At 40.0% G+C, this 26,635-nt stretch overlaps 1 protein-coding gene across 5 annotated transcripts in view; it reads right to left on the bottom strand.

Moving 5' to 3' along the window:
- Positions 1–20,097, bottom strand: part of lsp1a (lymphocyte specific protein 1 a) — a 29,926-nt gene extending 9,829 nt beyond the window's left edge. The window contains exons 1-11 of one of the 5 annotated variants that reach the window (XM_060915045.1): positions 19,773–20,097; positions 13,683–13,820; positions 9,464–9,848; positions 9,221–9,363; positions 8,149–8,401; positions 7,866–8,006; positions 3,753–3,794; positions 3,618–3,635; positions 3,275–3,318; positions 1,868–1,949; positions 965–1,105 (exon numbers count right to left, since the gene is read on the bottom strand). In XM_060915045.1, coding sequence (XP_060771028.1) covers positions 965–1,105; positions 1,868–1,949; positions 3,275–3,318; positions 3,618–3,635; positions 3,753–3,794; positions 7,866–8,006; positions 8,149–8,401; positions 9,221–9,363; positions 9,464–9,848; positions 13,683–13,820; positions 19,773–19,831 — 1,446 coding nt within the window. In that variant the 5' untranslated portion in view covers positions 19,832–20,097. Of the gene's footprint in view, positions 1–964; positions 1,106–1,867; positions 1,950–3,274; positions 3,319–3,617; positions 3,636–3,752; positions 3,795–7,865; positions 8,007–8,148; positions 8,405–9,220; positions 9,364–9,463; positions 9,849–13,682; positions 13,821–19,772 lie in introns of all 5 variants that reach the window. The other 4 variants (XM_060915044.1, XM_060915047.1, XM_060915046.1 and 1 more) reach the window with 4 other exon arrangements.
- Positions 20,098–26,635: the final 6,538 nt, after the last annotated feature.

Genomic DNA, 26,635 nt, shown 5'->3' with positions numbered 1-26,635 from the left:
TAGTATCATTCAAGTGGGCGGCACGGTGGTGTAGTGGTTAGCGCTGTCGCCTCACGGCAAGAAGGTCCGGGTTCGAGCCCCGTGGCCGGCGAGGGCCTTTCTGTGTGGAGTTTGCATGTTCTCCCCGTGTCCGCATGGGTTTCCTCCGGGTGCTCCGGTTTCTCCCACAGTCCAAAGACATGCAGGTTAGGCTAATTGGTGACTCTAAATTGACCGTAGGTGTGAATGTGAGTGTGGATGGTTGTCTGTGTCTGTGTGTCAGCCCTGTGATGACCTGGTGACTTGTCCAGGGTGTACCCCGCCTTTCGCCCGTAGTCAGCTGGGATAGGCTCCAGCTTGCCTGCGACCCTGTAGAACAGGATAAAGCGACTACAGATCATGAGATGCGTATCGTTCAAAGTTGTGTTGAAATAGTCTGACTGTAGTGTGTTCTTCATACAGCCCTAGAGGAACAGGTGTTATCGGAGGAAATTTTCACAATAATTACAGAATTCTGTATAGGTTTTTTTTTCTCTTGAGTAAAAATATACTTTTGTATTGTTATTTATATGTTAGTGAGTAGGCGGCACGGTGGTGTAGTGGTTAGCGCTGTCGCCTCACAGCAAGAAGGTCCTGGGTTCGAGCCCTGGGGCCGGCGAGGGCCTTTCTGTGTGGAGTTTGCATGTTCTCCCCATGTCCGCGTGGGTTTCCTCCGGGTGCTCCGGTTTCCCCCACAGTCCAAAGACATGCAGGTTAGGTTAACTGGTGACTCTAAATTGACCGTAGGTGTGAATGTGAGTGTGAATGGTTGTCTGTGTCTATGTGTCAGCCCTGTGATGACCTGGCGACTTGTCCAGGGTGTACCCCGCCTTTCTCCTGTAGTCAGCTGGGATAGGCTCCAGCTTGCCTGCGACCCTGTAGAAGGATAAAGCGGCTAGAGATAATGAGATGAGATGTTAGTGAGTAGTGTTGTTTTAAGTTAGACCTTTGATGAAGTTCCTTTGGCCATTCCCTGGTTCCAGGCCTCTCCTGCCTCAAACAGGTTCTTTTTGGCAACCACTGGTTCAGGAACACTGGGCATGTCCACTACAGTTGACTTGGGGGTCTTTGGATCTTTTGACGAGCTCTACACAACGAAAAACAGAACGTCCTATTAGCATACACCAAAAAGTAACGGATATATTCAGTGAGCGATGGCCTTGATTTTAACTTATTCCTTCCCACTGCAAAAAGACATCTATCTTCCTCCAGAATTCACCTCAGTATATCTTGTGCCTATTTGTCTGCAGATGCCATGCAATAGCACACTGCCCAAAGTCCTTCTTATCACCAGACAAACAAATTTTGCCATGAATTCCCATCAATCATAAATTTTGGGGGAAAAAATCTTAAAGATAACAGACTGCCAGTCTGATGACAAAGTGCATGAACTGCAAAAATAGGATCATATTTTTTAACCCTTAGCTGGGATCAGACTCCTTAATACTAACCTATGATCAGACTTCTTAATGCCGGTCTAGAATAAGACTCCTTAATACAAAACAAGACTTCTTATTGCTGTTAGAGATTAGACTTAATGGTGACCTGGAGTTGGACTTGTTAATACTAAACTAGGATCAGATTTCTTAATGCTGAATTCGAATCTGAGTTCTTAATGTTTTTAGGACTGAGATGAGACTTCTTAATGTTGGACTCTGATCAGACATATTAACGTTTAGCTGGGATCGGTCCTTAATGCAAATTATGATCAGATTTCTTCATGCTGGACTATGCTAAACTGGGGTCAAATTTCTTGATGTAGAACACGGATCAACCTCTATAATGCTAAAATAGGATCACACTTTTGAAAATGGGATTTGAAAGTAAAAGTAAGGGAATGGCAACCCACCTCCACAGCGTGAGTGTACTGCTCCAGTTTGTCATCAATCTTGGACAGGAGTAGTGGTGGCTGGGTCTTTTTAAAACTGTTGCTGTTTCCAAAACAAAGACATTTGGTCAGGGCACATCAATAATTATGCATAAAAGCTTTAAACCTCGCCTCATCATCTGGCTAGGAGCCCAGATAGAAATAAGAGGAATTATTATCCCAAGTGGAGTATTTCTTTTTCTCCAGTTTTATGAAACGTCCCCACAATGAAATCAGATATTGTAGCTACTATTCACTCATTATCATTTCAAAGTGGCTCTATCAGTCTCACTGTTATTGTTGACTTTGAGGTGCCTTACTGCTGACACTGGCCAACCAAAATCTCTAAAAATATGTTCGGGTTTGTGTGCATGTACATGTGCAAGATCCTGGACTCTTCTGTTTTTTTGCCACAAGTTTGAACAATACACTTCTGTGGGGAAAAAAAAGGTGAATATTCAAAACTGGCTGGAAATTTTTACAACCTATTATTCACATGCCAGTCACTTCATATGTATAAGATATTAAATCAGCAAGTGTGTGGGAGACATGTGTTAGTCATTAGTGATACAAGCGGGTGATTAACTAGCTCCTTTAGAGATGACGCAATGCTTTCCCATGACAAATGCAGTCCACAAATCTTAGCACTGAGATGTCTTATGGAGGAAAACCGGCATATATGGAATGCGATGTCATTCTGCCGACAGGCAGACAGTATAACATAACACATATCCTTCTAGTTACCATTTTCCTGTCATAGTGTTCGAACCAATCATATAATGGCATGTAGTACTGCGTCATTTTTTTCGATACTATCAATGCAATACTAACAAATAACCATGTTCTGAACAATAAGTCCTAATGCTGAAATCCAGCGCACACATTGTGAAACATAAGCCATTACGACCTCACATTTGTGGGCTGAAGTCTGACTCCATTTCCAATCTGTTTCTTGTATTAAATCAGTTTTGTAGCATAAAAATGGACATTTTGTTCTTAATAACTCACCGACTTTACATTTCTAAGAGTTGTGAATACTGATAAGTTTCTGCCTCAGACTGCATGGAGCCTGGTCTGAGTCTACCAAAATATCTCACAAGCCACCAGAGGAAAGACACACATTTTCCACATCTGGACCATGTTACCCGACCCATAAATCACTGCTACGTAACAAAGGTGATGAACTAACAGCATATGAAGGTGACCTAAGGCACCCAAGCACCTATGTCAATGTTTACTTTTAGACATCAATAATTGAGCTCAAATGCCTTACTATTGGTCTAATGTTATTTATAGTCAACCCAAGACTGGACTTAGGCACCAAGAATAATTTGCTACCATGTAAGTTGGGCATGCTTTGTAGTGACTGACAAGGCTAGATAAACTCACCTTTTCTTTAAGGACCGATTCAAGGACTCTGTTCTGTCCATGATCTGTGAAAAAAATTAAAAAGGAAAGCATTGTAATGCAATGGCTGGTAATGTGAATATTCAATTTCATTATTTCCCCCGTCATTCTCATTCTCAAGAGAAACTAAAGAATGAAGATCTAGCTGCCCTGTGTTGGAGCCTATCCACATAAATGAGCCCTAGTTCTTATATTCATGAGCTTTCCAGACCTTTTTTTTTTTTATCTTTACTGCATTCTCAGTGGTGAAAAGAATCAGCTATGAGCAAGTGAAAAGCTGAGTATAAACATGAATAATCAGGTGGAAAAAGATTTAAGGACCTACACAGTTCTTGCCCTGCTCCTGTAGGTCAAAGCAAACAAATTGTCAGTGTGCATGCTCAGTGACTCTCATTTCAACCCCACAAAAGAAGCCCTTGTGTTGCTGTCGAGCCTGCTGGCTTTTTGATCCCCAACTCACCGAGCATGTACTTTCAGCTGTCAATCTCTCCTCATGCTCTCTCTGAAATTGCACATACAAGCAGAAGGAAGCTCAGGACCACAGACATGAAACACCAGAAACACCAGCTAACCACCAACCCACAGTACAGATAGAACTTACAGTATAAACCAGCAGAGAAGAAACATGCATATTTGTGTGATGACCTGGGAAAATCCATCAGATGTTACTGAGGATGGATTCTGGCAAACAGCCAAAAATAAACTATAGCTGGGATTTGAACAAAAATGTTGTTTGTTTATTTTCAGTATATACATTTTTAGTTTAGTTCTTCATCCCATAGCTGGCAAGGGCTGTAGGGGCACCAGTGATGACATTTAACAGGTCATCATTGGTGTGTTTAGGGCATTTAAACTTGGCAGAGCCCATCCCTCTCCAAGCTTGCTCAATGGGCAATTTAGGCTACGTTTACATTAGACCGTATCTGTCTTGTTTTCTTCGCGGATGCACTGTCCGTTTACATTAAACTGCCTGGAAACGCCGTGAAACGGGAATCCGCCAGCGTCCACGTATTCAATCCAGATCGTGTCAGCTCCGGTGCTGTGTAAACATTGAGAATACGCGGATACGCTGTGCTGAGCTCTAGCTGGCGTCTCATTGGACAACGTCACTGTGACATCCACCTTCCTGATTCGCTGGCGTTGGTCATGTGACGCGACTGCTGAAAAACGGCGCGGACTTCCGCCTTGTATCACCTTTCATTAAAGAGTATAAAAGTATGAAAATACTGCAAATACTGATGCAAATACTGCCCATTGTGTAGTTATGATTGTCTTTAGGCTTGCCATCCTTCCACTTGCAAGTGGTAAGTGATATGCGCTGGGATCACACACACAGCGGCTCAGTCCCGAATCACAGCTTGTTCACTTCACTCGCGTGCTCTGTGAGCTGCGCAGGGCCGGAGTGCGCACCCTCCAGAGGGCACTCGCTGTTCAGGGCAGAGTGACTTGGAGCGCAGGATGCCTGCGGAGCCGAGCGTATCCGTGTATTGGCGTTGCTGTGTGCACGCAAATCATGTATTGGTGTTGCTGTGTGCACACTAATCGTTTTAAAAACGTTAATCTGATGATACGGTCTAATGTAAACATGGGCTTAGAGGAGCCAGTTAGCCTCACTGCATGTCTTTGGACTGTGGAGGAAACCCATGCAGAGCATACAAACTCCACAAGGCTCGAACCCAGAACCTTCTTGCTATGAGGCGACAGTGCTAACCACTACACCACCGTGCCACCCCACTATTAGTTTAGTCTGTTTTTAGTAATTAGAATTCATTAACTTGTAAAACTTGTCGAGAACAACTTTCTGTTATGTTATGTAAATAAGTGACCAATTTAAGAAACAAAACTAAAATAAAAGTCAGCTTAAAGGTCTTTAAATTGCTTTCATTGGATTTGTGGTTACAGGCCATACTGTAATGGATATGAGCCGAAGATCTCAGTTTGTAAACAGTCTAAATAAAACAACTGTCATATTATTAATTTGTCCACTTACACTGTAGAGAAGGCAGCAGATGAAGTTTTAATGTTTTAATGGTTTCATGTCAGTCACCAACAGAACAAAAGTCACTGAATTAATCAGCCATCATTTTAGTACTGATGTAAAAGTGATCATCTGAGTCAAGATCAATGATGAAGCTCCAGTTGATCAAATGCTGTGACTGGCATTTACCTCAGAAAATGAGACTAGGAAAAATCACATGGTTGATGCTTACGATCACACTGAATACTCATTTTACACCGTAAACTAATAATCTTTGATAAATATGAGTCAACATATTTATTATTTTTGTTTTTAGTACATGTTAAATGCAAATTAAATCAATAAATAGCATTGACTTTTTCACAATCTGTGCATCTATCCAGACTTCACATGCTAACCAGACTTGAAAATGTTAGACTTTTACTTGGGAAAAAAACCATAGTTCAAGAAAACCTGTATATATATTATTTGTATAAAATAAAATAATCACCATATGAAGGATTTTCTCAGGCCACCATACATTTGTCATATTTTGGAATGTAATTTGGCTTGAGATATATAAGATATAGTTAATTATGAAAATCCCTTCAGAAAGCAATGTGTAAAATTTTAAACATTAAAGTTATAGATTATTGTAATTTGATAGATGCATGCAGTCGTACTACTTTAGCAAAGAGGCATAGAGCAACATAATAAAGCTACAACCACACACACACACCAATTTAAGTCTAAGATTACAAGAGTATATATAAAATGAGAGTATATATATATATAGTTATTCCACGAAATCGAGTCATACATGAGCTGATAGCCAATGAGGCACGTAGTGCTGAGTCAGCTATAAGCCATGTACAATGAGATTGAGTGGAATAACTGTTTTATTCTATCGACATTCACTGGATTTTGAGAATCTGAGCATTTTTATTTTTTACAAATTTGATAAATGAAAACTTTGTACAAAACGTCCGACAAAATCATTTCCACTTAGAATGTAAACAAACTGGTGAAATGACAATTTGTTAAAAATGCGATAATAATAATTCTTGAAAAATAAAAACATATGTTCTTACCATCAAATACTTTTATTCCATATTTTGTTGCTTTTTTTTGTATTTTTGGGGGTTTTGTTTTCGAGTAGAGTTTTTATTTTATCCTCGGTTGGTTCAGCAACACGTGCCGCCATTTTGTTTTTCTCTATTCATAGTATATGAGCTGATATCCTAGTAGTAGAGTAGCCAATCAGAGCGCGCAATTGCTCATATCCAGTGAATGTGGACAGAATAAATATAAATATTCATTTTTTTCTGCTGGTGAAACAAGATAAACTGAACAAAGGCCACACAGTATGAGGTCAGTTGTGATGTATGCGAGTGATCTCAGACAGATCTTGTACAATAAAACACACAAAGAGCACAGAGTGAGCAGCAGTACAAACTTACACAGAAAAGCATAATTTATGTTAAAACAGCACAATCTCTAAGGCTACGTTTACACTAGACCGTATCTGTCTCGTTTTCTTCGCGGATGCACTGTCCGTTTACATTAACCCCCCTGAAAAAGCGGGGAAACGGGAATCCGCCAGCGTCCACGTATTCAATCTAGATCGTATCAGCTCCGGTGCTGTGTAAACATTGAGAATACGCGAATACGCTGTGCTGAGCTCTAGCTGGCGTCTCATTGGACAACGTCACTGTGACATCCACCTTCCTGATTCGCTGGCGTTGGTCATGTGACGCGACTGCTGAAAAACGGCGCAGACTTCCGCCTTGTATCACCTTTCATTAAAGAGTATAAAAGTATGAAAATACTGCAAATACTGATGCAAATACTGCCCATTGTGTAGTTATGATTGTCTTTAGGCTTGCCATCCTTCCACTTGCAAGTAATAAGTGATATGCGCTGGGATCTCACACACAGCGGCTCAGTCCCGAATCGTGGCTTGTTCACTTCACTCGCGCGCTCTGTGAGCTGCGCAGGGCCGGAGTGCGCACCCTCCAGAGGGCACTCGCTGTTCAGGGCGGAGTGATTTGGAGCGCAGGATGCCTGCGGAGCCGAGCGTATCCGCGTATTGGTGTTGCTGTGTGCACGGCTAACGGTTTTAGTGTAAACGCGAATCATTTTAAGAACATTAATCTGATGATCCGCTGATTCGACGTAATGTAAACGTAGCCTTAGACTACTCTCTTAGAAAAAATGGTTCCTCAAAGGCTCTTTAGTTAAGAGTTGTAACCTTTTCTTAAATTTATTTATTTATTTATTCAAATTTTTTAAAGTAGGCTTCTACATAGAAGCTGTATGGGTTCCCCCAGAGGGACAAGTCAAAGATGCCTTCAAGATTGAACCTTTTTTTTAATTATTATTATGAGTATACATGCACTTAAATTATATCCAATAAAGCGCAAAAAAATTGGCAAAACCACTCAGGAAAAACCGTAGGACACACATCATCTCACACACATGCAACTTACAAATAGAAATGGAATTTATCATCTGGAAAAACAGATCTTTTAATCAATTCCATTTCATCAAGTTACATTTACAGTGCATATAAATAGTCAAAGTCTGGGCTACCTACAGTACTTCTTTGTTATTTACCTTGAAAGTGGGACTTTTTGGACTGAGAGGGTTGAATGACTCATCCCCATCGAAGGAGGACATGTTCAGGCTCTTCATCCTCCTTTCAGCTGCCTCCATCCTTCTCCTCTCAATATCCTCCTTCATCTGCCTTTTTTCCTCCTGTGAGCCGTTCCATACATTTATTATTATTATTATTATTATTATTATTATAAACCACATATATTGCTCTCATTTTACAGTATAGAATGTCCTGAATATGTTAACAGATAGTGTAATTGTATGTGCTTTTATTTTCTGTCACCTCCTCCTTTGCAAGACGTTGCTGCTCTTCCTCTTCCTTCCTGCGTTCCTCTTCCTCACGCACTCTTCTGCGTTCCTCTCTCCTCTTCTTGAGCTCCTCCAGCTCCACCTCAGCCTCAGCCTGCCGCTGGCGAAGCTGCTCCAGCTCCTGACTCTCCTTTTCCTGGTGGCTCCGCCGGATCTTCTCCAACTTCTGCTCCGTCTCCAGACAGGCCTCTGCCTGTTCCCTCAACTCTGAGCCCTGACCTATGATCCTGCTGGAGAAGAACACGAGGAAGGAGGAACATGAAATAGCAGTCACAGCAGGCTTTTTTGGAAGTCCCCTGGCAAGAAGCCATGTCTGACAATACAGCATCGTTTTTTGTTTATTTATTTAGCTCCTCCAGGGAATTCACACATATTCCTTTAGGGGAAAAAAGTTATTAGCCAGTTAATAATGACATAATATGGTAGTTAACCATTTATAGAAACAAAGTTTCTATAACTAACATCAGCCATTCATGTCCCTGTGTAAGCTGTTACTGTGGAAATGATAACATGCTAGAATGAGCAACCAGGACTACTGTCAGAGCCATGCTGTTATAGAAAATTAATCGACACCTTCTGACTAATCAGATTCAAGCATTCAAAAGTGCTGTGATATAATAAGCCATAAGTAATGCTTAAAGTAACAAAGTTTGTTAATGCATATACTATATTAATGATCAATTAATAACCAGAACTATGGTGTGTAACAGTCTGATGTGTATTGTGGTGCTGTGTGGGGGAAAAAACTCCAGAATAGGTTTCCTTACAGGGTCAAAACTACATATACAAATGAAGGTTCAGTTTAGCAACCTAAAGGATTTTTAGTTTTGTCACTCAGCAGAAACGTTAATATGTTTATGTCGACCTCTATAAAAGAGGGTTTTCATAAAAGGTTCTTCTTAAAAAGCTAGAACTCTTACCCTTCCGAAGAACCACTGGGCAGTACCTGGATTTTCTATAAAATATAAATAACTCTATAGATATCATATACAGAGCATTAAATAATGTTCTACATAATAATATTCTTTCAATAACATGAAACTCACCTTGTAGTCTTTCTAGATTTGAGCAGATGTGATGTCACTTCCTCTCCAGCAGGATCCTCATTGTTGGTGCTGGGTGTTCTATCTTGCTGCAGGAAAACTTTAGATGTATATGAGACCTTCACTTCTTTTCTCACTTCTTTCACCTGATAAGTTAGCCAAGACAAAAATATAATATAGATTTTTCTCTGTTAGATATACAAATATAAAAACTGATTTAGAGAATCATACTACCTCAGCTCTTACCTTATCCTCCACGTGTGGCTCCTCCTCTTGTCTCTTGTTAATTCTGATGAAATCTTCCTTCCATTCTGGTGTCTCTCTGGTCCTAAGGCTGCCTGCCTTCTCTCCAAACAGCATGCACTTCTCACTGCTCTTCCTTCCTGGCATGTAGTCCACCGCTTCTTCCACTTCACCCTGTCCCCTATACTGTTGATTTAGTGCAGTGGAGCAGATCTCCTCTCTTCTGCTTCCTCCGTTCATGGTTCTTTCCACCTCCATGTCCTCCTCTCTAGGGTCGTTTTCCTCCTGCCTGACCCGTCTTCCCCTCTCCAACCTCTGAGTCCAGTCACTGAAACCTTCATCCTCTTCTAGTGTTCCAGAGCTGCTGGGTTTCAGTTCGCTCTCAAAGCTGCACACACACACACACACACACAAAAAAAAGCCAGAAACTTCAATTCATAATCTCTCAGGATGTGTTGTCGGGTACAGGCATGCATTCCTTACTCTCGTAACTACACTGAAAAAAATTAAACATTGGCTCAAATTAAAAAAATTGAGGTAATCGATCACACCTAATATTGTAGTGTTATACAATATAAATAATTCATTTGATTTGACCTGAAATATTTAACTTCATGTAAACCAATTTCTGATGATTGAACCAAAGCAATTATTTCAGATTTTCCTAAATTAAAATAAATAAATTGTTTTTTTTAAAGATTTTTTCACCTTTATTTGATAGGACAGTGTAGAGACAGGAAATGAGCTGGAGAGAGACAGGGAGGGATCGGGAAATGACCTCAGGTCAGAATCGAACCCGGGTCCATGGCATGGCGCCTTAGTCGACTGAGCCACAGTGCCTCCAAATACATTGGTTTTATTACTTAATGTACACTGAAAAAAGTGAAACAAAGCTGTTGTTCATTTAATGTATTTGTTTTCATTCCAGTGAATACAAAAAAAATAGTTTGCTCCCATATTCAGAAGTTGTTTAAATGAATTTAAAATATTCAGGTTTAACAAAGATTATTTATAAATAATCTTTGTTAAACCTGAATATTTTAAATTCATTTAAACAACTTTTGAATATGGGAGCAAACTATTTTTTTTATTCACTGGAATGAAAACAAATACATTAAATGAACAACAGCTTTGTTTCACTTTTTTCAGTGTGCATACATTTGCGATTAGTTTTATTGTAGTAGCAGCATAATTTATAGTTTATTGATATTTAATAGGATGCTTTAATATGATTTATTAAATAATAAGCTCAATAAATAATAACATCCTCTTTGGTTTCCTGGTTTCATTTTTCTCTCAACCCTCTTATTATAATCTGATAATCCCAGGATGTGGACTTATTTTATCAATTCACATCTTAGACACAATTTTGGCACTAAAATGGAAGTTTTTGCTTTTCTGGCTCTGGATAATATAACATCTATGAAAATCTGTGAAATCGGAGAATTTTTATAACAGCTGAACAATCATATAGACTCTCTCGGCTGTTTTCTTTTTACATTGCACAACATGTCCGAAAGCATTAAATTTAGGTGACATTACAGAGGTGTTACAATGTTCAATGGCCATAATCATTTTAAGACATGTGTTCAAGTTAACAGCCATTGGAGACTTCATGTAGCAGAGCTACATATGGAACCCAAAAACCTGCAGCAGCATAGCTACAAATATCCAGTCATAAAACTACACCCTGACGTCATTCACTCGATCTATTAACACCAGCGTTTGACTTCAAACGCCATCTGAGGAAGCAGATGTTTGAGGTGTGACTGAAGTTTTTAGGTGGTTTTGTTGTTACACTGCTTCTCTTGCCACAGGCAAGCAGACACCAATAACAGATGTCAGGATGAATAACACCTGATATGACTTTACACTTGATAGCACAACACCTGAAATGACAGCAAGAGTAGATGGCATGATTGCTCATAGTCTAATGTTGCATGTTGTAGAGAATGAAGATTGCAGCACAACACCAATCAAAGCCTCAGCTTCAGGAGCATTCAATCCAACAAACAAGACTAAAACACAGCTTGAAATTATAGATTGGACATATCATTGGAAGAATGATATGGACTATCACGTTTCAGCAGCATAGAGATGGGATGGGATATTTTAATGATTCTGATAAACAGCATCAAGGGTTAAGTAGTTTTAATAACACAAATTTTTTTTTCAAGTCATACTCAATTAAAACTAAAAGACTAAACCCCCACATACAGCAGAAATGTCTGACAACTTTAAGGCATCTTTCTCAGCACCATGTCTCAAGCATCTTTGCCCATTATTGATCCAACTTCTCGCTCAATCACTCAGCCTACACTACTCATGATTCTCAGCCAACTGCCATTTCAGCCAACAAACACTGCAGTCTATCATACGATCAACCAACAAAATTTCAAACAACCTATCTTTGCTCCCAGTCTCCAGACTAGTCACAAACACCTGTTCTCAATCAGTACATAGACCTACCCTTTATATTCTCTCAACTATCCCCCTTATTTTCCTAAGTCTTGCTCCAGCATTCATGTCTATAACATTACTGAGACATTGTTTTCTTTGTCTTGCAATCCTGTCTTTCTGGTTTTGACTCCAGTTCCTTCGCCTGTTGGGTTTTGTCCAGGTTATGTCCATTAGATGATCATCCAACCAGCAAGCTTACTGTTTACAAGTATTGCCTCATCCTTTTGTCTTGTTCACTTTTAATAAAGCTTGAACTGCATTTACATTCCTCTGTCTGCAAGCTATAATAGAAGACTTTGCCATTTGAATGGATGCAGCCATCACTGCTCAAGGCCGTATTGTTGGTGAACTACAAAAAAGTCACCACCTTCCATGACTACATATGCACCCTGTGGTCTTTTCAGAAAATTGAAAGGGCCTGGAAGGAGGGCCACAGACATGTAGAACAATCGGATTAATAACAGAAGGAATTCACTAAGCATCATCATACTGACATACCAGACATCCCTACCAACCAGGGGACCAGGTATGGCTATTGACTAACGACTTTTGCCTGCATTGTCGTGGCTGTCAGCTGATGCTAAAATACAGTAGTCTCCTCAGGACTGTCCAATATATAAATGAGGTGACATATAAATATAAGTTGCCACATCAGTATTACCTATAGATGCACTGGGCTCTCTTGAAGGGACCAATGTATCTTGGCATCAGCTTTCAGCACCCAGTTAGGACAAGTCCTCAAAAGACCACCATACAGTACTTGGTCCCCAGAAAATATATTCCCTATTTCCAAGAGTAGCTTGAAAGAAAAGCAAAGCTCATGCCAGAGATGATTAAGCTTATTTACCATCCATCCATTATCTGTAGCCGCTTATCTGTGCAGGGTCGTGGGCAAGCTGGAGCCTATCCCGGCTGACTATGGGCGAGAGGCGGGGTACACCCTGGACAAGTCACCAGATCATCACAGGACAGACACAGAGACACAACTATTCACACTCACATTCACACCTACGGTCAGTTTGGAGCCACCAATTAGCCTAATCTACATGTCTTTGAACTGCGGGGGAAACTGGAGCACCCGGAGGAAACCCATACAGACACAGGGAGAATATGCAAACTCCACACAGAAAGGCTCCCGTCGGCCACTGGCCTCGAACCCAGAACCTTCTTGCTGTGAGGCAACAGTGCTGACCACCACTACACCACCATATGTTGCCCATGATTAAGCTTATTTACATTGAATAATTATACGAGATTAAATAAAATAATCATATATTTAAAAATAACATGCTGGATGCTGGTTATTTGTAAAATAATATGTTCCTAGTAAAGCAATATGCTGCATAAAATTGTATTATATAATTTTAATTAAGATGCATAACAGTGTGATGGTCCCCAAAGAAAGTGCTCAAAATTGCTCAAAAGCTCATAGCCAAGATTCTTCTATGATCAACCCATAATTACAGAGTGCTCTCAAACAACATATTCTTGACTTAAAATGTTGGAAGTCTGCTTCTCTCTTTGCATGTCCAAAAGCTATGAACCAGACAGGCTATAATTATTCTGTTCTGATAAAAACTGGAAGCTGTGCAAAATGTAGGACAGCCTTGGAGTCTACTATCAAGCTCTGCCATACTATACATTCTTCACTGCTTAGGTAATAATGAAAGGGTAGCTATGGTCCCATGTAGTAAAAGAAATTAGAAAGAAGGAAATAAAGAGAAAAAAATATGAGTAAAACACCTTTGACTATCACACTTACAGACACTCCTCAGTGGGTCCAGAGCTATCCTGAGGAGAGCCGGTGATACTGTGTTCCTTTCTGAGAGCCTCTCGGGCCCTGCGTCGTCGCTCCCTCTCAATCTCTTCTGCATCCTCAATACTGCGCTGAGCAGTCACTCTGTGGGAAACAGGAAATAGAAAGTTCATTATATCCATCCATCCATTATCTGTAGCCGCTTATCCTGTACAGGGTTGCAGACAAGCTGGAGCCTATCCCAGCTGACTATGGGGGAGAGGCGGGGTACACCCTGGACAAGTCACCAGGTCATCACAGGACTGACACATAGAGACAAACAACCATTCACACTCACATTCACACCTACGGTCAATTTAGAGTCACCAATTAGCCTAACCTGCATGTCTTTGGGCTGTGAGAGAAACCATAGCACCCAGAGGAAACCCACGCGGATACGGGGAGAACATGCAAACTCCACACAGAGGCCCCCGTCGGCTTCTTGCTGTGAGGCGACTCAGTGCTAGCCACTACACTACGGTACCACCCAATTTCATTTTATATATTTACAATGGTTTTTGTATATTACTAGCCAATGAGTCTATTTTTTTTTTTTACTGCATAAGAAATGAGAAACAACCCTCCATCCAAATCCACATGGTGCCCAGTGACACTCTGGATCAATCACAGTTTCTTTGGATGATATTTTAAACAATAGCCTGTTACATCCACAGGATGAGAGAATAAGCCAACGGAACATCTGTGTCAGAGTCAAGCAACAGCCATGACTAAGCAAAGACATCCCACATACACAGAGTAGATATGTTAATGCATCTTTGTGTTTATATAGCCTGTAAATACACACACATTCATGCCACACACATCTATTGTGCCTGGGCATGCCGTATGCACGTGTGTGTGTACATGTTTGTGGTTGTGGTGGAGGGAAGAAAGTTTACCCTAAACCAGAATACTGTGTAACAGGTCATGATGTTGATTATTTGAGTAAATTCTCAAATAATGCATTTAAAAAGTGATGCTACTTGGTATGCCAGAGAAAAGTTTCTGCTCTTCTTCTGTGGTAAGCGATTATCCCTTTGGGACAGTGTAGAGAGACTTGTCAATAGCTTCCATCTGGGTGCCTGGGTGTCATATTACCATAAACACCAATCTGGCTTCTGAATCACTTAAGAGCATATATAGGTCACTAATAGGCCATTAATGCATGCCAGACCTTCTTACCACTAGAGTCACAATCTGCTCCAGCGGCTTTTATTGCATATGCTAAGACCGTGTGTTACAAGGGAAGTCCATAAATGATCATATGGGGGAATAAGGAATGGAGCTAGCACCACTTTCACATTCTTTAATTAGCAATTATGTTGTCAAGAGACATTCATTCTAGCCTCTGTCTTTCTCAGCATTACAGCATGCCTGACCAAGCCAACGCAAGTCCTCAGGCATTCTCACAGGAAGAGAAAGGAGCCTGGGAAGTGAGGGGAAGGAGTAAAAGGGTTACAAACCAGATGGAGTGGTGCAGCAAAACCCCTTTTCTTTCAGTCTGTTATATTTCCTGCTGGCACAATTGTAAGTCACATAATAAACACAGATAAGCCTACTGTAGCTTATTGCAAGGTTTCTAAAATGTTCATTTAATTATGACAATCAGGGATGGAAGGATGAATAAAAGAAAATTTCAGATTTTCATTGAATAAGAAAACGCATGTGGTAATGGTCAAAAGTTCAACCAAAATTTTTACTGCATGTGGCAATCAACCAAACCGTTTATGCTCTCTTATTATTTATTTTCTGGCATGGGCCTTGTGCTTGACGTCATGAAGGAGATTAGGTCATTCATCTTGCGATTTGTCAAGTAACCACAGCTTTACAGATTGCTCTGTTATTCCATTTCTTTGTGCACAATAAAAAAACAAACCTTTTAATTTAAGCCTTTACCCAGTCATTGGCTACAGCGTACTTACTCATTACGTACCCTAAAAAATATCAGACTACTTTTTATTATTTGTATTCATGTATTTCTTACTACTTACTATAAAGAAAGAAAAAAAAAACAAGAATCTGGCTTGCCTCAATGTATTTTAGCTTTCTCAACACTGTTGATTCAGCCTTCTAAGCCTAATACACATAAGCCCAGAGGCAAAATGGACCCGGGGAAAGGGGTGAGGGTTGGGGGGAGCGTTAATAGGTGCAGGCATTATCTTTCACTTAGTTATTATAGCATTTGTTAATTCGCACCAGAACAGGCCTTAACCTGTAGTAGAACACAATGAGTTACTGGCTGAACAGCCAGATTGGTCAGTCTTTTGCATGTGTGTTCAGTGAAAATTGTCGGTTTTAAGAATAAAATGTGTCATCACAGCATGTTTCTGAAATAATGATGACTGTTTATACTATTGTGATCAATATAAAACTGGAATATAAATGTATGTTCAGATTATTTATTGGTTTTAATATTAGACATTATGTAAGTAAGACAGTAATCAAGTTCATTTGGTGGTTGTTTAACATACTTATATTTGCAGCACATGAGGGCCCATGTGTTGTTTAGTAACAATTTAAAACCAGTCTGAATGACACCCAGGATTATGCCTATTCAGATTTTTTTGTATGTAAGCAGCTTTGAGATGGAGCAACAATTTTGCTGAAAACAGATTAACAAAACATAATACCTAAGTTAAGCCATTTTTTGTTTCCCCTACAAAGCCAAGGATACACACCCTCTGCAGAAATTGCTTGAGGTTTTCTTTCTCTTTTACCTTTGTTTGCAGAAAAAAATGCACCCTTTTTAAAAAGTTGATCGGGGGTACACAAGATGTGAGGTGTTGACTGTAAGCAGCCGAGCCAGATGATGTCAACATAGTGAGTCATATTTCAAGAGTAAAAGAGAGTTATTGACCCAGACCAGCTGAATGTTTCCCTGCTGACAGTGCACAGTAGAGACTCAACAAACTCCTCACACAAGTCCCCCGTGTATGAAACATAGCTTGTGGAAATCCAAAGCACCAATTTAGCATTTGTGGAAAATCCTAGTGCAGAAACTCTCACTAATTATTACATCTACAGGCTTGTAATTCAAACAGTGGAAAAGAGATGGTTATGACAGATAGACTATATCCCTCTGACGATAAATGGCACGTTCCAAAACATAGTCCTATCTTTATTTACCCATCCTCCACTAGCAACAAAGGACTCAGATGTCTTTGAGTATTGTACATAGTGAAGGAGTGAGGGCTCCATCCTTTGACATCCATAGACGCCAGCCAGCATGTTACGTCTGAGTGTCCAGACACCAACAGTGAACAAACTGTCCACAGCCCATTTGTCTTGCCTGGAGTCTGGAAAGCCACAGGATCCACTTGCCTGGCTGCATAAGGCATTTTGCTCAAGCCCAAGAACTGAATGGGTTTTGTATTTAGCATAATATTTACTATAGATTATGCCACTGGTATTCTAAAAATATTCTACAAAAAAAGCCAGTGTAATAAAAGCCAGGCCTGTTTACCTTCAACTTGTGTAAAACCATCCTGCCAGGGGGATAGCGGAGAGTTTATTGCCCCTTTAACACAAACACCTCTCTCCCATGTTCCCCTCCACATTCCTGCAGGTCTTATCACAGTATCGTAAACAGAAGCGGGGGCAGCGTAAAAGCCAGGGATCAGCTTGGTCATGGCTCAATCCACAGTGAGAAAGTTTGTTCATGTGGATCAGTGACCATGATGAGCTTTCAGCCCTATATGACTCTCTTTAGGTTATCTCATTATTAAAAACCATAACCATGATCATATCAGCTCAAAACTGTTCTCAAAATTTGTACGGACACCACATTAGCAGGATGACTATCATGCACAGCTACCATGTGCACGCTTCAATCCTTGTGAACACTCTGTAAATAGAGTGCAGACCAACGAGGGATTCTAACTACACTGATTCACTCCAGATCACTGTGATTCATCACATGCCCTCTTTGGTAAATACCCATGTCAATTATTGATCAGCCTTGTGCTTGGGAACAGTTTTTATCTACCTTTCAGGCACAGTTTTACTCTATTTCTTCCTTATTTGTAATATTTTATGACATACTTCCTTGTTTCCATTCGTGGGGTGGTAGTAAACGCAACAGAGGCCAGAAATTTTAAGGCTGCTTGGAAGACTTTTCCTAACAGCTGCAGTTGTTTTCCTTTAAGCAAGAGCAATTCCTTCCTACAAGTGTCTGATAGGTCATAATAATCCATCTCTGTATACTCTGTGCTTTCAGTTGATAAGCATATAGCAGAGTCAAGCACTTATGCACTCTACCAATAAATCATCCCGATCACAATTTATCTAGTGCATTCCATGTTCAAGTCAAAAGAGTGAAATACTGAAATATATACAAGAGTTTCTATATCAGAACGTCTGTATGTGAAGACAAATAGCCTGCTTTACACTTGCCTGTTATGAATCACACTATTTCTCATCTGCTTATGTACACACTCAGGGAAGGAGAAGCACGCAAGGAAATGGTTCTTAAATGTCTGTGAAATGTATACACAGCATCAAAAGCATTGCATGAATGCTTTATGAGTATTATGTCCTGTGTGTGCCGTCCAACCTATACAGTAATAAATTTTTTTTAAAAAAAAGATGAATGCTGGGCATTTGAATGCAAATCCACCTTGTCAGCTAGGAGAAAGGACTACCTGGTAGCCCTGTAAAAGTCCAGTGAAAAGAATCCACCCTTTACAATGCAACCGGTGTATACCGCATGAAATGCCTTTGACAAAGTACACCTGATCCTTCCAAACCCTGTTTCTGCGGATATGAATACAGTGAGAGCCCTAATGAGTTTAAAGCGCTCTGTTCTCTCCCAAAACAGCCTTGATGCATGGAGTTATTCATTTGTTCTCAACTTATTCTCGAGACACTGTGTAGATCCTGATCACATGCAAAAATTAGATCAGGTTTAGGGGGATGTTGGATTTTATTGCTTAGTTGTAAGAAAGTGTATGAACACCAACCCAGCTCTTAACCCTAGCATTAGGGTTTTGTTTTGTTTTCTTTTTTTTAAATAATATCTCATACAAACTGAGTCATGCTTATTCATGTAAATGTGCCCAGGAATGAGACTGTGCTGATTGCGAGGCTTTGGTCTTTAAGTATGGTGAGTTATGTAGGTTATGTGATAAATGATGACTCACTTAAATTTATAGAATTTATAGTGTATTTCATAACTATTCACCTCCCCCCCAAAAAAAACTTTTTTCCACATTTTTAGTGTTGTGACCTGGAACTAAAATAGAATTAATAAGGATTATATGTCATGATTCTACGAAAATAGCTCATAATATTCAAGTGAAAGTTAATACAGCTTGCAAAATAATTTATAAAAAGAAAAAAGTTCTGATTGAAGTATTCACTCCCATTTCTGTAAAATCCCAAAGTGTGGAAAAGTTCAAGGCACAATATGTAAGACCAAGTCTATGTTATTTGTATCCATCAAACTTGTTGCATGTATAGAGGAAGCTCAAACGTAAAGCTCAAAATCCAACTGAAGAATCTTAAAACTCCAAACAAGCCCCAGAACCTCTGGAAGCCCCATTTCAGAGACACGGTCGTTTTGTTTTTTGTCACCCCAGACAAAGGTCAGATGGTCACTTCGGCTAAGTTTTAATAAGTGGACCTTTTCACCTACCAAATACTGACCTTACTCTCCCATGTCTACAACTCCACGCTACCTCATGAAGAAACAATAAACTATCTCAGCAAGTCTCAACAAATGTCTTTACCAGCATTGGTAGTGACCTATCTAAGATGAATATGAAGGGCTGAAGGTGAAGTGATTTTCCTAAAAGAGTGGCATTCATAACTGTTGTGTTGTTATCTTCAGAAAAGATCTGACTAGTTATAAAAATATGAAATAAGTAGGAGCACAAGGCTTATGATCTCAACCTCAAGCCAATCCGTTACTAACAAATCTTGACCTTTCATACAGAACAAAGACTGTTAAACAAAGATCACATGACTTATCCAAAATTGTGCCTGTTACACTCTGTTAAGCTTCACTATGAAAATGAATCCTGACTACAGCATTAAATTACATCTCATTCAAACACTCACCTGAGGAGGTTCTGCAAGCCTTGCTTGCTGGAGTTTCTTCTCAAGATTGCACTTGACATCTCTCTTTCCTCTGTCGCTCTTTTAACTGAACTAGTAGAGCTGAAAGAGTTGTTCTCGACACTTTGGAATCTTTGTATTCCTGTGTGTCTGTCCCAGCTCGACACAAATAGCACTCTTCCTGCGAGCACTTTTCCTACGTCCTGTCCTCAACACTGCCTGGTGAAAATATCAAGTGAGATCCACACAATGCTCAGTCCTCTGTGAGTGACATGCTTTAGTCACAGCCTTCCTCCACCCCTCCTCTGTTCACCTCTCCTCCCTCTTTCTTTCTGCCTAGTTTCTGCATGTGGTTCTCATTGAGAGACCTCAGGCTGTAGTTCAACATCTTTTTCCCCTCCCTTCTCCAGCTCAGTGAGGTCATGTGGCTGCTCCTGGGGGAACTGTAAGATGATATCCTCCACCCTATGCCACTAATCCACCTCCACAGCCCCCGATCCCCTCAGCAGACCTCAATCTCACTCGTCTTCTTCGTCTTACAAAGGCATGGGATGAACAGAGCCTGTTGAGAACACTGCAAAATTCAGAGTTATTTATGGTGCTTATTTTTCTTTGTACATAAAGAGAGAGTTACGAGATCATTGTATTCAGAGAACGCTGTCATGTAAGGACCTGTTCTTAAAATAAATAAATAAAAAATACAAAAAATAAAAATGGGATTTATAGGAAGTATGCACTTCCTATTCCCAGACATTTTTAATGTTGTGCTATTGTTCGTTTGTGTCTGGGCTTTATTTTTATCTTAGCTTAATATACTTATCTTAAGTATATTATTCAGGAACTGTGAAATCTTTAGTGTTTAATATATTCCAATACAAAGCCATTTAAAAGCTAATCAAAGAAATCTGTGTGTTTTGGTTTTTTTTTTTTTTTCAAACTCAAATACAGTGAAACCCATTGTGTAAGAACACTTACTTCACTGAATGGTTCAGTATGGGGCATTTTCTGAAACTTTTTGCAGTTCTGGGACTTTCACAAGATACCAGTCTTGATAGAAAAGCAGCTGCTGGCTAATCGTGTATATAAGCATACTGTTACACACTGTAAAACTATAATCAGTAGCTGTCAGGTCAATATTTAATATTACATTGTTATTATATTACTAATCTACTGGGTCTTTTTCCCAAGTAAAATTAATGCTAATTCTGTGGTAGGTAGGATGAGTGATCAAAATGTTCTGGGACTGCACTGTAAAAAAAATCCCGTTGTTTTTACGGAAAAAAACTGGCAGCTGGAGTCACCAGAAAAAATCCGTAAAATATACAGCAAAACGGTAATTGCTTTTACAGCACAGCATGTACATTTTACAGTTTAAAGTAGCAAATATAACAGAAGTCCAGTGTTTTATATGCTGGATTTAACTGTAAAATGTACAAGCTGTACCGTAAAAGCAATTACCGTTTTGCTGTATATTTTACGGATTTTTTCTGGTGACTCCAGCTGCCAGTTTTTTTCCGTAAAAACAACAGGATTTTTTTTACAGTGTATGCTGGTTTCAATGATCTACTAGACAGATATTTTTTTGGGGGGGCTTTTTTCGCCTTTATTGGATAGGACAGTGTAGAGACAGGAAATGAGCTGGAGAGAGACTGGGAAATGACCTTGGGTCAGAATCGAACCCAGGTCCCCAGATTCATGGTATGGCGCCTTAGTCGACTGAGCCACGACAGTGGCCGTTTTTGTATTTTTTTAACAGGGCAATTATGTAATTTTAACTATCACATTCTGTTTTAGTATTACAGTTTGTCTGTGTTTAAACTACAACAATTTGTAAATTCTACAAAAAAATATGATCAATTCAACATATTCTTACTGTTAAATTAACAGTGGTATTTGGTGAGGAGTTTTACAGTATATTGATGTAAATTACACACTGCTTCATTGTTTTTGTATTTACAGTTTTTTTATGTCATGATTTTACATAAATTCACTGTTAATTCTACGGACATTTTTTACAGTGTGTTCCTCTTGTGAACAAATGGAGTGCAGCAAGGTCAGCAACGGAGACCCTGAAAATGCTTCATCAAGCCTATGGCAATGAACCAATTAACCAGCTGAGGTGTTTTGAGTGACATTCACGCACGAATGCTAGTCAAAACACCTCACCCATCTCATTGCTTTATTGCCACTGGTTTGCTGAAGCATTTCCAGGGTCTCTTGGTTCCTGGTTCCCTGAATTTGACATAAAATGATGATTGATGTGTGCTGTCTGGTCCACAGTAAAATTGCGAATTCGCATGTACACACTGTCACAAAAACACGTGTAGCACAGGCCCCAATGTTGACAGCACGACTCACAAAAGTTACTGCACGCGTATGACCTTGCCGCACTCCATTTGTTCACAAGGGGAACAGTCCCAGGACCTTTTCATCACACCTCATATGATGCTGAGTTTACAGCTGTAAAAGAGTTATGCTTTATAATCCCACTATCCACCCTATCTAACCCACCCTAATCACACTATCCAGTGTCACCCAGAATAGGATGAATCTGATTCCCTTTTGAATCTGGTTCCTATCAAGGTTTCTTCCTCATGCTGTTGAAGGGAGCTTTTTCTTGTCACACTCATCTGTGGCTTGCTCATTAGGAATTTCAATCTACATCGAGATACCTGTACAACTGCTTTGTGAAAAGTTCTACTGCTAAAAGCACTCTACAAATCAAATTGAATTGAACTGACCTGAACTGATCTGAAATGAAGTAAATTAAATTGAAATGAATTTAAGTAAGCAGTCTACAACTCCTGGTTGATTAATCACCATACCATATGTAGTCTGGTGGAATTACATGTGTTAAATGTGTAGGCTGGGCGGCATGGTGGTGTAGTGGTTAGCGCTGTCGCCTCACAGCAAGAAGGTCCGGGTTCGAGCCCCATGGCCGACGAGGGCGTTTCTGTGTGGAGTTTGCATGTTCTCCCCGTGTCCACGTGGGTTTCTTCTGGGTGCTCCGGTTTCCCCCACAGTCCAAAGACATGCAGGTTAGGTTAACTGGTGACTCTAAATTGACCGTAGGTGTGAGTGTGAATGGTTGTCTGTGTCTATGCGTCAGCCCTGTGATGACCTGGCGACTTGTCCAGGGTGTACCCCGCCTTTCGCCCGTAGTCAGCTGGGATAGGCTCCAGCTTGCCTGCGACCCTGTAGAACAGGATAAAGCGGCTAGAGATAATGAGATGAGATGAAATGTGTAGGCTGTCCGACTGTTAGTGATTCTCTACCTAATTGTTTATACTTCAAGAAATTGTGCTGAGACATTGTTTACTGACATCGCCCTAAACGGCACCTACTTGAGTACATTTTCTCACGTGTTTCAACCACAGATCATAAAGCACTGCTCAAAAGCATGCATCTCTCATCCAAGTCTTCGCCCCTTCATGTCCAGTGTCTCCCATTGTGCCTTACAGCACACATCCACACACTCCCACAGCGCTAATTCAATTCCTCAGACCCCAGCAACACTATTAACGTTGTTACCATGGCAAACAACACACCATTCAGGACTGAAGTGGTGCTATGTTCTCAATAATGACACGTTATACAATGGAAACATGTTTTGTCCTCAGTGTCAGATCTTGCTAACAACACCCATGCCTCTTTTTTAACCCTGAAAGAGGAGCGCTTGTGGATATTTTTAAAAACAAATGCATCAAATGGAAATGTTACCACTTCACAGTAAAGAGTTCTGTCCTGGATCTATATCTATATCCAGTGGGATGATAATGTGATCCTGCTGTCCATGTAGATTTGAGGAGGGGAATATAGGACAAAATATTTCCCTACATAGGAAAGAAAGCAACGATGTCACTAACTGAATGAAGTTTTCCTGTGACAAACAGAACACAACAAGCATCCATTCTTCTGACACTTAATCCTAGGCGGTGGCAAAGTGCCCACAGTAAGAGTAAGGACATTATTAAGACACAGGAGGATCATCAGACCCTGCTTTGTGTGTCTGCATGTGTGTGAGAAGAGAGAAAGTATAAGAGTGATGGACTTACTATGAAGGAAGAAAAGGCACAGGAACAGATTTCCACTTTTCTCGTAGCAACATCTATTAATCTTGCCAAATCCTGGCTACACTGCATGGATATAAACAGGAAGAATTACCTCATGGTGGAAGTCAAAAGACAGCACATGTGAAGGGAAATGGCCACTTTGTGTACACGTTCAAGGACACTAGCAGTAGGTGGGTAGATATTGATTGGAGCTTTAAAAACAGGAGCAAATATTCAGAACTCCTAGGAACCAACCAACCAGAACTTTTCAGTGAGAACGGACTGTCACTGCTTACGAAATCTCTCCAAATCAGCTCTCAACACCACAGCTGCACTAAACCCTCTTCAGCCAACACTCTCAGACATAAAATATGTGCAGCCTGCAGTTGTGTTACAGCTGGTGGAGAAACAGAGAAATGAATCAGGACACTTTCTGTCATTAAGTAAAGCAACATATATGGTGTATGCAGTATCTATGATGAAAGACATGGCATACCTCAGCAAGCTCAGCACGTTTGTGTTTTCTCAGCTATCTGAGTACAGCAGAGGTGGACAGTAACAAAGTACATTTACTTGAGTACTGTACTTAACCTTCATCCTACCAAGTGGGGTCCACCTGGACCCCGCACCTACATGTTTGTTTGCCATTTTAAAAATATGTGACATACTGCCTCACCGTTTTATGAATTTGTCGGAATTTATGTCTTAATTAAAACACTAAAGCACCGGAAGATCAGCTTTTTGCATTGTGAAGGTATAATTAATTTGTTACTGGGGTCCAACCGGACCCCAGAGTAAAGTTTATCTGTCTTTCATTTTATAATTGAATAGCACACTGAAAGTTAACTTCTTTTATTTCTTTTATGTTCCATAATGAAACTACCAAGGCATTCCTTCTTGGGGTCCGTGTGGACCCCACTGCTGCAATAAGCACAGGCTGCAAAACAAAAGCCCTAAATTATTTTACAATTACTTTTTTGTTTTAAATTCTGTAAGAAAAGACTTAAGTTGTAATCCAGAATGTTTTACAGCTGCATGAGCTGCAAAAATCATGTATATAATGCCAATTTTTTTTGTGGCGCGCTATAATTTGTTACATGTATGCTAGTTATTGCAATATTATTGCAATGTTATTGCATTTATAATACATCATTGATATTCAGCCATAGTGGATTTTGTTCTTCAATAAAATTATGTCTGTTTGCTGCATTGAATTGGTTCTTACTGCATTGATTTCAAGGTATTCCCTCCTGGGGTCCATACGGACCCCGCCTGGTAGTTTGTGTATGTAAAATTGGCTGGTAGGATGAAGGTTAAGTGTGTTCTTTATGCCTTGGGCCCTTTAGTGTATTGCTGTTATTAATACAAGATGTTCTGAACAAAACTTATCTGGTGATTTTGTCTTTATAAGCTTTAATTTTAAAGAAAAGTATTGGGGTCCAAACGGACCCCACATGGTAAGATTAAGGTGTAAAGTAGCATGGTAGGATGAGGGTTAAGTACATTTTTTGCGTATCTGTACTTTACTTGAGTATTTTTTTTTTAACTTATGACGTTAACTTCACTACATTTGAAAGGCAAATATCGTATTTTTTACTCCACTACATTTCTATCAAGGTCCTCGTTACTCGTTACTATGAAGCAGCTTTGAAAGTGGATTTTTTTTCTTTTTTTTCTTCCTAAAACGTGATGTTTTTTTCGCAGGTGACACTGAGACAGTCTATCAGTAATCACTAGGGTCACGTCACATCCATAGACTGGATAAAATCAAGTTCAATGATTTCTCCGCCGCTTTATTTGAACATGATCAGTTGATGGCGGAATGGAAGCAGGCAGTTCTTCTGGGGAATGCACGCACCCATGGCCATGCCTCGAACCCATGTTTCAGTTTTCTGCAAGGATTAAAGATTCATTTCATTTTAAATGTTTGCTTTGTTTACCTAAAACGAACCACATCAAGGCCTACAAAAACTTGCCATCCAACCTGTGGAAGCATATTGAGGTACAGTATATAAACGTTTTATTCCAAGAGAAAGTTTGCAATGAAGCTGTCTGTGCTTTTAGAGCGAGTGGTGACATTGCAATAGCTATGCAGTCTGGTTGGTCAAATGACTTTCTATGGATTTGCCCACCAAGTTGCCATCGCCTTGTCCACAGCTAATGTTAAGACATAGCTAGTTAACTCGGACACTGTTAGTTAGCGTGTAAAAACGGAGTTATGCTAACATGAATAACGTTAACTTATCTGAAGTCCTTTCAGAAATATGTTTTAGCATAATCTTGCCAAATAAACAATGTAGAAATCTTTCTTTTCTCGTAGCATTAGATACCAATATGATTTTGAATTTGAAAAGAGTTTGCTAGCATGTCAGGTGGTGCTTCATTGACGAGCTAGCTTAATATTAAACCACCATGATGCACAGCATGTGTTCATTTTGAGAATTCACAAAATAATCCAGTAGGTTGTTTCAGAGGCATGAGGTATTATAAGCATTGTGGCAATAATACAGCAATATGTTGACAGAAAAATGTACTTTAAATACTTAAGTATTTTTAAAAGCAAGTACTTCAGTGGGGCGGCACAGTGGTGTAGTGGTTAGCGCTGTCTCCTCACAGCAAGAAGGTCCGGGTTCGAGCCCCATGGCCGGCGAGGGCCTTTCTGTGTGGAGTTTGCATGTTCTCCCCGTGTCCGCGTGGGTTTCCTCCGGGTGCTCCGGTTTCCCCCACAGTCCAAAGACATGCAGGTTAGGTTAACTGGTGACTCTAAATTGACCGTAGGTGTGAATATGAGTGTGAATGGTTGTCTGTGTCAAT

Source organism: Neoarius graeffei, chromosome 2, assembly GCF_027579695.1.
Source record: "Neoarius graeffei isolate fNeoGra1 chromosome 2, fNeoGra1.pri, whole genome shotgun sequence".
NCBI classification, from domain to species: Eukaryota; Metazoa; Chordata; class Actinopteri; order Siluriformes; family Ariidae; genus Neoarius; species Neoarius graeffei.
This window is presented reverse-complemented; position numbering and strand designations above follow the sequence as displayed.